The sequence below is a fragment of the Apis florea genome, unplaced genomic scaffold, assembly GCF_048593485.1.
Source record: "Apis florea isolate Af1SG1 unplaced genomic scaffold, ASM4859348v1 contig_1615_pilon, whole genome shotgun sequence".
NCBI classification, from domain to species: domain Eukaryota; kingdom Metazoa; phylum Arthropoda; class Insecta; order Hymenoptera; family Apidae; genus Apis; species Apis florea.
This window is the reverse complement of record NW_028256416.1, coordinates 6,531,937-6,546,175: the sequence shown is the minus strand read 5'-3', so window position 1 is coordinate 6,546,175 and position 14,239 is coordinate 6,531,937. Positions and strand designations below refer to the sequence as shown.

Here is a 14,239-nt window from a genome sequence, read left to right as displayed (position 1 = left end):
GAAAACAATCATATTATGTCGCATAAATGAAAGGACTGACTGTACATCGGGATTAAGTGCAACACACATTTACTTTTGCGTAAAAAAAAAAGTTCTCTGTAAAAGAAAAAGAAGAAGAAGAAGAAAGAAAGAAAAAAGGAAAAAAAAAAAAAAAAAGAAACGATCGTTCAAACTTCCAAACCAGTGCAATTAACAAGAAAATGCATGACGGGTGACGTGTACAAGTTTGCTACAAATTCTGTGCGTAGGCAAAGCGAGCTCTCCAAAATAAATTAATTCGGATGATTGATTGCTGGTTAATAATCAATTATAAATAAATACACGACATATAAAATATAAAACTTTCATCCGAGTAAAAATAGAAAATAGAAGAAAACCGAATAAAGGAGTAAAAAAAAAAAAAAAAATAAAATAAAATAATAATAATAATAATAATAATCGTGAAATAAGATTCGTTGTCGTATGCAATAATACACTCGCAATCTTGAATAAATTCAGGATCGGCCTAACGTGTGATGGAGTACTCTCTAAGCGACTGAACCGAATGATTAATATAGTTGCCAACTTCCCAACCTGGTGACACACAGAACACCTCCCTCCCAGTGTCGGGTTCGTTTTTGCAACGACGTCGAGGGACACATTGGTGAAATTATCTCACCAGAATGTTTGCACGGATGCTGCATCGAATGAACAGGCGGCAGCTATTTATTGCGCGGTAACGGCCGTATGAAAAGAATTGTTATTCGTTGATGAGGTCTGCGTGAAGGCGGGTAGCGATGGGTTCGAGTCTCTCGCGAGTTGATGATAACGAACAATATGAGAAATTTGATAAGAATTTTTGGATACGTTCCAACCTTGTATTAATTGTATGTTCATATGATCATTAATTAGAACTCGTTACTCAACTTTTTATTATATTTATTTCGGTACGTGTTTCGAAAAAAGTGACTTTCCGTGTAAAAAAAAAAAAAATAATTCAAACACAGAAATAAACTTTAAAACGTAATCAGAAAAGCAAACTTATTCGATAGATTCATTATTAATTACGTCGAAAATTCTCAAAGTTGAAATATATTCTTGAATCTCCTAATTTATTTTCAATATCATTCAATAATTCTTTCTTAACAACAAATTATTCATTCCATATAACAAGGTTCGAATATTACCAGTTCACTGAGTCGAGGAACATTAAACTCCTGAAATATTATCCGGTTCTATCAAATTGGTGTTCAACCGTTAAATTGATTCATGCTCGATCCCATCGCTAAACCGCAAGGCTGGTAAGACTACATTCGAGGTGTTCTATGATCTGTAAAAATAAAGTCCCGTGGAGGAAATCCAGACAATAGATAGAGAGAGACAGAGAGAGAGAGAGAGACAGACAGACAGAGAGAAAGAGAGAGAGAGAGAGAGAAGGAGAGTCTGATCTCAGAGACCGATCAATGTTTTCTCAAACATTTAAACAGTTTTCGCGTTTCACATGATTCAAAGTGTGTGTATCGGTGTCGATAACGGGAACGAGTGATCTTTTTATTTTCCAAAATACATATTATGATTCCAAGCGTGTAGTGACTCCATTTTAAACAGCGTAAACCACGAACGTGCCTGTAGCAACACGTTCGTGTAACACAAGATGCGTGCACGTGTAATACACACCTGTGTAAATGCATATAATTTGCTTGTGTACGCGTTAGATGTCGCTACAATCGCGATACGATTGGGAAGGAAAATGTGGATGTCGATTAAAATTCATACTTTTTTATAAAACATATATACATTGATCCCCTGAATGTTATTTTTATATATTAAATAATACTTTGTACTTGTTTTTAATATTAATGTATTTAATATTTTTTATAATAAGTAAAAATTCGCAGTTTATACATGTGGAATAAAGTTTTTGGCTTTGTTTTTTTCTTTTTTTTTTTTTTTTTTTTTCTCCTGAGAAAAATGACTTGGAAATATAACTTCGAATTCTTTGTTATAGAATTATCGATAGATTTACGTAATTTAATACACTTAATAAAATTCTATTTTATACATATATACACGATAATAATGTATTTGTATTAAAGAAAATGACATTAAATGGAATAGATGTAATTCAAATTGAAAGAAATTAGTAGCAAGAGTTGATTAAATAAATAAAATAATGTGAACGATAGAAAACAAATTGCGATATTGACTTACAGTTACCGACGAGAATAGAAATAATAGTGTATATATAAAGATCTATATTCAAGCGAAAAGTTAATATTTAATCGTTGAATTTATTTATCTTATCTAGTCTCGTCATTGCAATAATCAAAAAGATATTAAAAAATAAAAAAAAACTTTATCGTGTAATTAAAATTGCATTAACAACTATATTATCATATTTTTTTAATCTTCTTAATGAGAAAACACAATTGAATTGAAAATAGAAGACGTAATAGGATTAAAAAGATTCGTCCAGATATAGAAATATATTGTCCGCAAACATATTCTTATAGAAGGTTTCTGAATAACCGCAGAGAGAATAGTTCGCAGAGTTCTGTAAGATATGGACAGCCTAGACATGCGCGTAGACACTTTGCATATACTATTCATAGATATTGTATACGAACCGTGATATCGTGGTTTATTATCCGCAAGCACGTGTCGTCTACGTACAAGCGAAGATTGGATTTAAAAATAGCTTCAACTTCCATAACAAAATGTATCGTAAATTTTCTCGTGATATAAAATCCTTTTCTATGGTAATAAATAAATCCTTAAAATAAAAATAAAAAAAAATAAAAATAAAATATATGAAATATTCAAAAAGATTGCGAAAGATCGAAATTAATATCTTCTATCTAGACGAGCCTTTCCATAAAATTTCTATTCATCCAAAGAATGAAAATAATAATAACTTTCAAGCTATAATTAATAAAATTTAATATTTAATTTTCCAAAGTCGTTCTTCTCAAAAAAAAAAAGAAAAAAAAGAAAAGAAAAAACTAAAATTTTACAAAATGCAAAATCCATATGCCTCACTTCCGCCACTTTTACCGCCTACAAAATAAGAATCACCCTCTTCCCTTTCGTACAACGAATGCAAACACCGCATGTGTGTACGTGTGAGCGAATGAATGAGTGAGAGAAAAACAGAGAGAAAGAGAGAGAGAGAGAGAGAGCGCACGTGTGAATATCTGGTGTCGATAAAACGATTGCACGTCGAGTCGGACGTATCGATCTCTAGCTGTATTCACGCTACCACCTCTGTCCCCGATTAACGATACACAATTTAAATAATATTTTCGTGACACGTTAGATAACAGACGTTTATGGTGAAAAGGTGAAAGGTCGATTTGGTTCAGGATCGATCGGTTGGATGGGGAAAAGGGATGGTTCAAGGGATGGTGGAGGCGAAAAGGGGTGAAAGGAGAAAGGAGGGGAGGGGTGGGAAGGGGAGGGAAGCGAGAGGAGTGGTTTGGGAGGGGGGAGGGGGGAGAACTCAAGGGAGGAACGTTAGGCGAAAAAAGGGGGAGGGAGCGAGAGCGTTCAAAGACGTTAAAACTTTTGACGTTCCGCAGCTGGCTTCGATTTTCAATAAAATCTGATTTTCGACGAGCACGTTTTCATTTCGACGAGGTGCACAAACGAGGTTGCGTAGAGGAGCTGCAGCGGAATACAGTTTAAACGTCGATTCGCTCGACGTTCGTCGTGCTCGTTGTGAAAGAATCTTCTACAACCTTGTTCCTTTGCACACTTTGATGTATATGTACACGTATATAAATATAGATATATATATATATGTATATAGTATTGATAACGGTGGCCTCTTCATGATAACAGATGCACGAGAGGAAAATGGTTTCTTTTTTTTTTTTAGAAAAAATAACTCGAAAATGTGGAACGAGATCATCTTTTAAGATCGTGAAAAGTGCAGAGCATCTCTCGCTTCTTCTTTTGAATGATAAGCATCGCGCCCTTCGATGCTATCGCTCGAGATAAATGACTTCGTACAATGTATGGGAAACACGTTTACAGAGAAATCAAATTTTCAATTCCAATCAGTTTTTTTTTTTTTTTAATTTTATGGAATATGTATATATGTATATATTTATCGTGAAGTTAAAATTAATATTGATCGATAATTATTAAAAAGAGTTACGAGAGATGTTCTATTTTAAACTTTTAAATTAGATATTTTTTTTATTGATTTTTAGATAGAAATAAATGAAATTAATTTACTGTGGATAATTTAATTAATTCGTGTTTTATTTGAATATTTTCAAAAATATTTATTTCTCTTTTAATATTCAATATCGAAATTATTCCATGTTAGAATTCAAGATTAAAAATTGTGTAAAAATTGTAAACAATTTTATTACATCTCTTTTCTCTTATTATTTTTAGAACAACAGTTAAAATACGTTTTCATAATAAAAAATATTAATATGAAATAAGAATAAGAATATATAAAATCAATGGAGCAATTTCTGAGATAAATAGAAAAAAAACAAGGAATCTTTAAATAATAAACTAATCAAAATTAAATTATTCGAAAAAATTATCATAATTAAGTTCGACTTAACTCTTTTTTCTTTTTTCTAATTAACATAAACATCGGATTTAAATAGTTTAATTTAGAATCAATTCGTATATTTTTATCCTATGCATACGTTCAATTCAAATTATATATTATATATGTTAAATAGCTATATATAAAGTATTACTTGTTAGCATATGCGACGATTGGTAGAGATTCGATCAGTCGTGAATAAATATGTTAATAGATTAACCGACAATTCCAATTTGAGATTTCTATTTTTCTTAGTCCCTTGTCAAAGAATTGCATCGAGAATATACGATAAAAAAAATATTACTTTAACTTGATGGCTAAAATGGATTATTTTAACTATCCATTTAAATGGATTTTTTTATCTAGACGATTAATGGTCGACGATAATTAATAGAATAACAAAAATTAAATAAAACTTGGATCTACTGATAAAGCCATACTTAAAGTAGTCAAAAAAAAATAAAAAATAAATAAATAATAATAATAAAACCTATTAAATCTATAAATATAAATCTTTTAAAAATAAATTATTATACACGAAGTTTTTTAAATAATAATAATAATAATAATAATAATTTTATCGACAATTACCTATATAATAAAATTAATTTTCAATATTTTTCTAAATTGCTCAACAGAGTGGAGCTCAAAGAAAAATATTAACCTTTAAAATTATCCCTCTAAGTGACTTATCGTATCTCTCCCTTCAGATCTTTATATTACAAATCATTGGATATAGATCTCTCTCCACATTTTCTCCGAATATAAATTTCCCGCGAAGATGGCTCACCACATCTCTATCAAAACGCGACCTATTATCAGTAACGAGTAATATGCGTACTCGCAGATCCGATAATACGATACGTTTTGTGTTAGTGAATGATATATATTCTCGGTTAGACATTTTGTTAGACTATCTGCTGATAATATGCGTTAGCAATATGAGTTGCTGGTTACATTGACTGATCCTTTCTCGGATGAACGACAAAGGCATGATGTGGGAGGCAGTTGTGTTCCCGAATACACAGATATATATATATATGTATATGTGTATAAAGAGAGAATAAGAAAAGAGAGAGAGAGAGAGAGAGAGAGAGAAACAAAGAGACAGTGAAACAGAGCATTGAGAGATGTATGTGTAAAGAGAGAGAGAGAGAGAGAGAGAGAGAGAGATTAATTGACACTGAAAACGAGGAAAATACAGGAGAAGCAGCTGCGTATCGAGAAGAGATGGTACATAATCTCCTGCCCTCCTGACTGAAACGAGAATCTCCTCTTTTTCCAAAAAGAGAAAAAAAAGTGCGTGTACATATATATATATATATATGAATAATCTAAAAGAGGAAAGTAGATAAGATAAAAAATAAATAAATAAAAATAATAAATGATAGATTAGATCGATCGGCTCTTTTTTTCCTCCGTAAAAAAAAAAAAAAAAAAAATCATCGAAAGAACGTGTAGCATCTCGTCAACAGCGTAGCTCGTCGAACCGCATCGACCACGAAGCACAACATCCCCCTCTTTTGCACGTCTCCTTTATTATCAATCTTTTATTATATTTTTCCTCCCCCCATTCCCCCATCCTTTCTCCTCCTCCTCCTCCTCCTCCTCTTTATCCCAGCCCTTCCCAAAAATAGCGGCAGGCTAGATGGAGGTGTTTTTACAACCGTATCGAGCGATGTGTAATCCCCGCCGTGCGATAAAGTACACACCCGTGGTCCACGGTTTGAATTGGCTTTGAATCATCATGTTATTTATTTCACAAAATCTGTTCAGTACAAAAATATTACAGTATATGTATATATATATTTATATTCTTGTAAATATATATATATATTTCATTATATTTCGTTATCATCCTCTTCGAAAAAATCCTTGTCGCTTTATTAACAGCTAGTTTTTATTATTTCTAGATTAGGAATTTCTAATTTCTAGGTACATCGAGTGTGTGCATATGTGTGTGGGTGTGTATGTATGTGTTTCTTCACGACGGTTTTTTTTAAATATCTCGTATCGCGATAAAGATAATCTAACGCTGGTGCAGACAGACGGGCGGTTTATGGCACGTTATTTTTTTTTTCTTTTTTTTTTTTTCTATCAGGGAATTTGATGTGCGACGATATCTGCCTGTGTTAAAAGTGATAATGTCGAATTTAATCCGGCTTTAAATCGTTAAAAGGAAAAGTCGTTCTTGGTCGAGATCGTAAAATATAATATTTCACATAAATTACTTATGCGTGTATAATAGGCGAATCAAGTTTAAGATCTTCGAGATAGATTATACGGTGCTGTAATCATTCTAATGAACGTGATCCAGCATCCCGAGATGCTGTCTAAACACGCAGCCTCTTCGACTCTGCTTAATATCGTTCCACCATATACACATCTCCACAACCACCAATCGATACACTTCTCGCCTTCTATTTTCAGAGGAAAGGAAGTAATCGTATTAGATCTTTCGCTGTATTTGTTTCATAGGTGGGCATCAATTATCTGTCAATGTTCCCTCACAATAATAAATGAACCGAATCGAAAGTCAAACGGAGGCTAAAAAGTTTTAAGTTTTAACGATTTGACGTCAGTTTGCGAAATTGACTTCCGTTATTCTGTTTAAAAAAAGAGAGAGAGAGAGAGAGAGAGGCACAATCGTTTCGCAAAATCTCTTCACCAATCTCGAGAATGACAAACTACACGATGATCCGAACTATCGAATTTTTTATTCACCGATTTTATCCACCTGTAATAAAAGCCCTATAATGTAGCCACGATGGAAATGGAAATGCTGGCAAAGGAATGAAAGATTGATAGAGAGGCAACGGGCCGCTGATACGGGCATTTAATCGCATGGAGGATCCGAGGAAATGTAACTCCAAAGACTCTTTCATCTATGGGATATGGTGCACACGTGGTGGAGGCGTTTGTTCGCCGAAGATCGATCGACCGAAGAGGAGAGCACCTTCGAAAAGAAGCTGGAGGCGAGCACGTTTGGAAAACTGGCATATCTAGGGCACGAATGGGCCGGCCACAGTGATACGGATAGCGAAACTCCCGAAGTGGCTATCGCGACTTTTCCCCGGCTGCATTAGCTAATCAGGCAAAAGAGAGAGAGAGAGAGAGGGGGGGGGAATAGGAGCTCGACGAAATGACCTGTATTCCGATTGAACGAAGCTGGGTGGGCGTGCGGTTCTCCGCGAGATCGCCGCGCAGGGAGATGAAGTCATTCAAACCCGATCCCTTTTGTTTCATTCCCTTATTTCCGCGAGAAACTTTTCTAACCCGTGGATACTTTCCGGCCAGCCTGGAAAAATACCACCGTGGGGACACCGATCATGAAGAGGAGAGGAGAGGAGGGAAGGGAAGCCTAGCCTATCTCGGCTCGGATTCGATCGTACCAAGCTTCTTTGAGAGTATGCACCTGAATTTACTCGTTCCAAACGATATTGGATACAATGGAATCGAAGGAAACTGGTCCGCCCCCTAATGGCGATCCGGATGGACCGATATCACCGATCCGATTCCGCGCTCGGTATCAGACCGTTTATAAGGGAGGCGAATTTGTATTTCGTATTTCTATTCTCTTCTTTTCTTTCTTTTTTTTTTTTTTTTTTTTTTCGTATTTTTCATCGTAAAAATTTCGATACAAAGGGAAGGGAGTATCGGAGGAGGGAGTATTTACGTTCTCGTAAGAAATCGATGATGTTATCGGGCAACTTGTGTGTATCTTGTGCGAAAAAGTTTTCGAGAAAAGTTTCTTTCGAGAAAGTTCAAAGTGTATATATATATATATATATATATGGGTACAGCTGTCGCGAATTTGAACGAGCTTTTGTACTTCGGCCGGCATAAGGCGAAGAGAACCGAAGAAACTCTCGGACGGTCCTGGAACGACTGGACTAGATGTCTTCGTATTATTCGTGTATATATATATGACGAAATATCGATACTGTATTCCGTTCTCTTTAAATGACGCAACGTTCTAATTTCTTTCTCTCGGTATTTAATAACAAAGCAATCTTTTATCTTCGATCTTTATTCATACCATATCGATTAAATTAACCTTCGCAATTATTGCTTATCCGAGGAACGACCGACATTACCGAAAAACATTACGTGAAAAATTAATTTTTTCTTTTTTTTTTTTTTTTTTTTTTACACCAACTCACGTGGACCATCACCACATTTTATCGACTCTTCCTAAGAGAGAACGGAATACCAAAAATTGCATTTTGGTGGCCGCCCGGTATACACACACCCGTGTATACATACACAGGAAGGAGGGGAGGGGAGGGAGGAATAATTCCAGGGCGAGGTGGCGAATCTTACGCTGGTTAAGCCGGCCGGTTAGTGACCGACTTGCGCCACAATGGAGGCAGCTGCACGCAGTCGGGAACGAGAAGCCCGACGAGGTTCCCGGGCTATCCGGACAAACATATCGCGGCGATGGCCAACGAACCGGCACACACCCGGTATACCAGCAGTGCCAGGAGCACACCACCACCGCCTAGCACACCGCCGCCCGTCTCTGCACCCTCTCTGCACGAGTCGTATTCCTCGGCTCGGAGAGGGTCGAAAGGGCGGAGGCATCCACAGCAGGGCAGCTGGAACTCTGACCTTGCGGGGCGCAACCCCCTCTCTCTTCCCCAGTGAGACACCACTGGCCAACGCTGTAACAGAGAGAGAGAAAGAGAGAGAAAGAGAGAGAGCGAGAGCGAGAGAGAGAGAGAGAAGGGGAGGGAGCACTATGTGGTGATTGATCAACGTGCAAGGGGAGGGTATAAAGAGAGAGAGAGAGAGAGAGAGAAGAAAAAGGATGGATCCACTATTTTTGGGATGATTTTTCGACGACAAGAAAGAATTTTTACGATACAATTTGCATACGACAACATCGATCAACGAGTTACGGTTTCTTGGCAACTGCGCTGTGCGCTGAATTAGAATGGGCGAGAGAGCGAGAGAGAGAGGGAGAAGTAGAGTTATGGATGGAAGACGCGAGACGATCCGTTAAGGATGGCAGAAACTTGGAGTCGAAGAAGATCGGTGAGTATGGGCTATCTCTCTCTCTCTCTCTCTCTCTCTCTCTCACTCTCTCTCTCGTATCTCTTCTCTACGTGTGTAGTAGCTACGGTTGGCCGCGTGTGTTTGTGCATGGATATAAGGGGGTATGATGATACATGGAGCGTGGATTGAACGTGGTACAATCGTAACAATTCCGTCATAGCGGAAACTATTTCAGGATATTAGTTTTCGAACCCCCTCGAACAACGGCTGAAACCCTGCACACGTTTTTCATCCCTCGTTCCCTGTCACCAGGTGGAGAACGGTGAAAAGGAGAGGCGAATAAAAGCGATTCTATCTATCGAGGGAAGAAGAGGGATGAAAATTCACAGTTGCTGCTGGAGGGAGGGGAGGGAAGGATTCGTTTTCGTTTTGGACGATTGGAACGACTTATCGACTTGTTTAGAAGCTATAAAGGTTGAAATTTAGAGTTGCTCGTACGATAAAATTAGGATAAGAGGAAGTCGTGGATATAACTCGTAAGCTCTGCGCGGGGAGGGGGAAGGTCGGTTAAAAGCTTTCCTGGCACGACCAATTCATTTTTAATGCCTGAAAAACATCCGAGCCACTGTGTCTTGCTTTATCTAGCGCGAAACTCGGAATGTATGGGGGTGAGGATAAATATAATTTCACCATCTCATGCCAGGAATCCGTAAATTTCGAGGCCAGGCGTACGTAGCTTCGTGTATGTACGTTACGGGGTGGGCCACCCTATAGAATAACGTATAGGTCGAGGAATAATCGGTGTGGAGAGAAGCCAATAACTAACGCTGATTGATCGCGCGATCTACGGAAAGAAAATAATGACACGCTCGAGGTGTTGGGCGAGCGCAAACAAAAGGGGTAACCGAACCGAGGGATCGATCGTTTAAATTGCAATAATCGTTCGAATCGTGCGATACAATTCGATACGGAATTTGCTACCGTTTGGACGATACGATATGCGAGATGAAATAATTTTTGGCAAAGGAATTGGATTTGGGGAATGAGTGATCGAATTTATTTCTTCGAAATTTCTCGTCTCGAAAGTAAATCTATCCAGTATTTCGTTAATCTTTTGCAAGTTGAATTTTATCTCTGTTAAGCAAATGAAATATCACGTTAGAAATGACTCACGAAGTCTAGAAATAGAATTGTTATGACAGTGATGATCTCACGACAGTAAGTGTAAAAACTGTGATCAAGCTACTTCGACACATTAAAAATACATTATCTTGTAAGAATTTAGAATTTATTCTAATAATGTTTCTTGCAAATTATAAAGCAAGTAAAGAAAAGTAAAAAACCTCAAAATTACAAAATTATTTTTAAAATATTTCTTCTAGAAAAATATCTTATAAAATTATAATAGATATTTTACCATTTTAATAAATTGATCAAGAAGCGATATTGTCGGTAAGAAATACAACTCTATAAATATCTTAATTACCATGATATATTGCAATTATTTAAATTCGTTAAAAACTTAATAATACCCACGTCGTATCTGCGATATTCGATCTTTCGAGTAAAATAACGTTTTCCGTATCGTCAGATTTTACGAGATACGATACGATTTCATCAGCGTCATCACTTTGCCCGTAATGGCCGTGGGTCAAAAGAAGACGATCGTTACTCTGAGAATTCAACACGCGCGCGAAATCAAATCCAAATCTCGTATCGTGCGAACGATTTTAACGCGTTTAAACGTTTCGTTCGAGCAAATGTACATTATACGAGCGATGCTCCCTATTTGAATAATTCACGATCCAAATATGACGCGGTATTTCAAAGAGATTAGTAATCCATTAAATATTGCATTAAGTCTAGCTAAATCGCTATTGGGAACAGGATGAAAGCTTTGAAACGAGACAATTCCATCCCGCGCCGACCATCTATCTCAATTAACCCTTGGTTATCTATATCTGTAATTTATTATTATAAACGTCATATTTTATCGTTTTCACCCCTTTCTCGACAGCAATTTGAAATCAGTTCGTAAAACTTTTTTTACCTGCATCCATCCTGCGCCCACTCACTTATTAACCTCCATTAATAACCAACTTCTCTCTTTTCTCCTTCTCTCCAATTAAAATCTAAAATCCATCTAACCTAAATATCCTTCTTAATTTAAAATCTTTAAAAAACACTAGAAAACAACGCTCGAGCAACGTGTACCTTTCGATCTATGAGAACTATCTTCGCCCACCATTCCCAAACACCGTTTCCAACGGAATTAATTCCGCGAGGGGGCACTTCCCGGGTTAAAAACCGAGAAAAATCGTATTTCACGCCGGCGGTTGAATAAAAATCCGCGAAACTTTTCCTCACGGGCGGAAAAATCCGCGCGATATTACCCGCGGCAACTTCGCGGAATAATGCACGGGGAGAGGTTCTCCAAGAGTCGCGGCCGGAAGTCGAGCGCGGCGCCATTGTTAATGCCTCGAGAAACAAACATATTCGAACAAAGCTCCAGTGTCGTTTCTAATATCCCGTCACCTCGGATTTCGTCGAGCGAGAAAACGAGAAGTTTAAAGGAAGAGGCGAACTCGAAAGTTCGGTAAGGCGAGAATCATTCGTCTGCTGGTACTTCTTTCGATAGAAAGTGGAGGAGAAGAAAAGAAGAATCGACTCTCTCTTTCTCGATGCTATCGCAGTTTCGAAGACACGCAGTTTCGAAGAGTTTTCTGCCCCATTGGCTAAGCTAGGCGGAATTTAAAGCGAGACGAAAGGCGAAAGCCTCTTGTCGTGCGTTCGAGAAAACGAAACTCTTTGCAATGGCGATCCTCTTATCGAGCAAGCTCCACCGGTACCCCAACCGTTCATCCGTGAAGTACGCCCCTGTAATAAGGGCGAGAAGGTATGCCTTTAAGAAGCTTATCGCGAAAAGGACTTCCTCTTCTTACCGTTACTGCCAGTTTCTTCCACTGCTATGTCATTTTCTACCCCCTCCTTTCTTTCTCTCTCTCTCTCTTTCTTTTCACGGCAAATTGGCAGTGACGGTTTTTTCTTTCTTTTTTATCAGATTCTTTTTTATCACGTTAAACAATCGACGATAATATTCGCAGTGCAAACTCGTATGAAAACGCTTTGCTCGGGATCGATGAACTGCAATGGAAGCGAATATTAGTCGAAACGAGAGATCGCGAGAGCAATTCTCTGTGTATATAGATGTGGATAGTGGTAACTTGAGGAGAATAAAAAAAGTTGATGGAAGAAAAAGGAGTTGTGTAACGAATCAATTAATTTGATCGAAATAAAGTTGAAGAGATTCATCCTTCGAGAGAATGAAATTGGGTTTTGTGAATATATATGATAATTTAATACGAAAGAAATTTATGAATTTTTCTTGGACGAATTTAATCGAGAGTTGGTGAACATGTTGCCGGATCAAATTTAAACGTTAAATATAGTTTAGATTTAAAACAGGAATATCTGCAAGTTTCTGATAATTTGAGAAGAATAAACATTATGTTATGCTAACAGCAAAAACTTTTAATATATGGTAAGAGTATTAAAGTTGTGGTACTTCGTGCAAAATTATTTTAAGATGGATGGTGGATCGTTCAGAATTGTAGGATTAATTTTTTTGAAACTCTTCCTGCTCCGGAAGAACTCTCTTTAAATTGGATTAAAATTTCATAATTTCGAAAGGAAATAAAGTATTGAATATATCGAATAATCATCGCGATAAAAAAAAAAATAAATAACGAAAACTCGTTACACGGAATGTAATGATACGTGACACGTCCTTGGCGATATATGATCAAGGTCAAGGTCATCGAAGCAAGCAAATCGAAGCGAATAATTATCGGATGATTATTCGTCTAAAATTTTTCCAGAGAGGATAACCGACAACCATAACCGATCGATCTTTCCAAAACTCTCGAGTTTCCCTCTTTCGGCTCACCAATCGACACCGGCAACTTCCATAACCGTAAAATCAACAAATTTACGAGAATCGTCCCTTGCCCCCTCTAAAGTTTCCAATAATTTCCACTTCATCGAGCAATAAATAAACGTGTTACGAACAATTCGAATATTTCACCGCTTCTAAGTTCCCTCTTAAAAAGAACACGATAACAAATCGATACCTTCCAATTACCCGAATAAACGGGACGAAAACTTTCTCGCCTCCTCCTCCTCCTCCTCCTCCTCCTCCATTTTTCCAATATCCGAGCATAAACTCGACGTTAAACGATCGAAATTTCCTTTTACCGCGAGATTAAGCCGAAGAGAACAAGCGATCCCTATTAATCAAATTAAGACGAGTCTGGAACAAATCCTCCCCCCGACAAACGCCGCTATTTATAAGGATATTTTTTGCAGAAGGAGCATGGAACAAAGAAGTTATTTAAGCTGGTAATTCGCGGCGACTCGACCCGCATAGCTAACCAACCAACCTCGACGACAGGCCAAGGGGTTGGAAAAATAAAACGAAACGCGGAAGGAAGTTGGACGAAGGAGAGGAGATCGATCGACCGTCGGCCGTACGATGCAAGAAGACGAGCCCTGGCGCAAAAAAGGAACAAGCGCATAATTACGTTAATGAAGGGGCCACCGTGTGATTAAATGCAACGAGGATCGAACCGTCGGTTCGCAAAACGACGAACCGCTTTTTATAGTGTAACCGTGAAACGTTCTCGAGAACCCTCT

The 14,239-nt window shown here is 37.4% G+C and overlaps 1 protein-coding gene across 6 annotated transcripts in view; it reads right to left on the bottom strand.

Annotated features, from left to right (window-relative positions):
• The window catches only part of LOC100871989 (uncharacterized), a 53,782-nt gene that overhangs the window by 24,121 nt on the left and 15,422 nt on the right, over nt 1–14,239 (bottom strand). For 2 of the 6 annotated variants that reach the window (XM_086904369.1, XM_086904375.1), the window contains exon 5: nt 6,281–9,213. The exons of the other annotated variants lie outside the window; for them this stretch is intronic. In XM_086904369.1, the coding sequence (XP_086760495.1) occupies nt 8,891–9,213 (323 nt within the window). In that variant the 3' untranslated portion in view covers nt 6,281–8,890. Of the gene's footprint in view, nt 1–6,280; nt 9,214–14,239 lie in introns of those variants that run through there. 6 annotated transcript variants of the gene reach the window in all.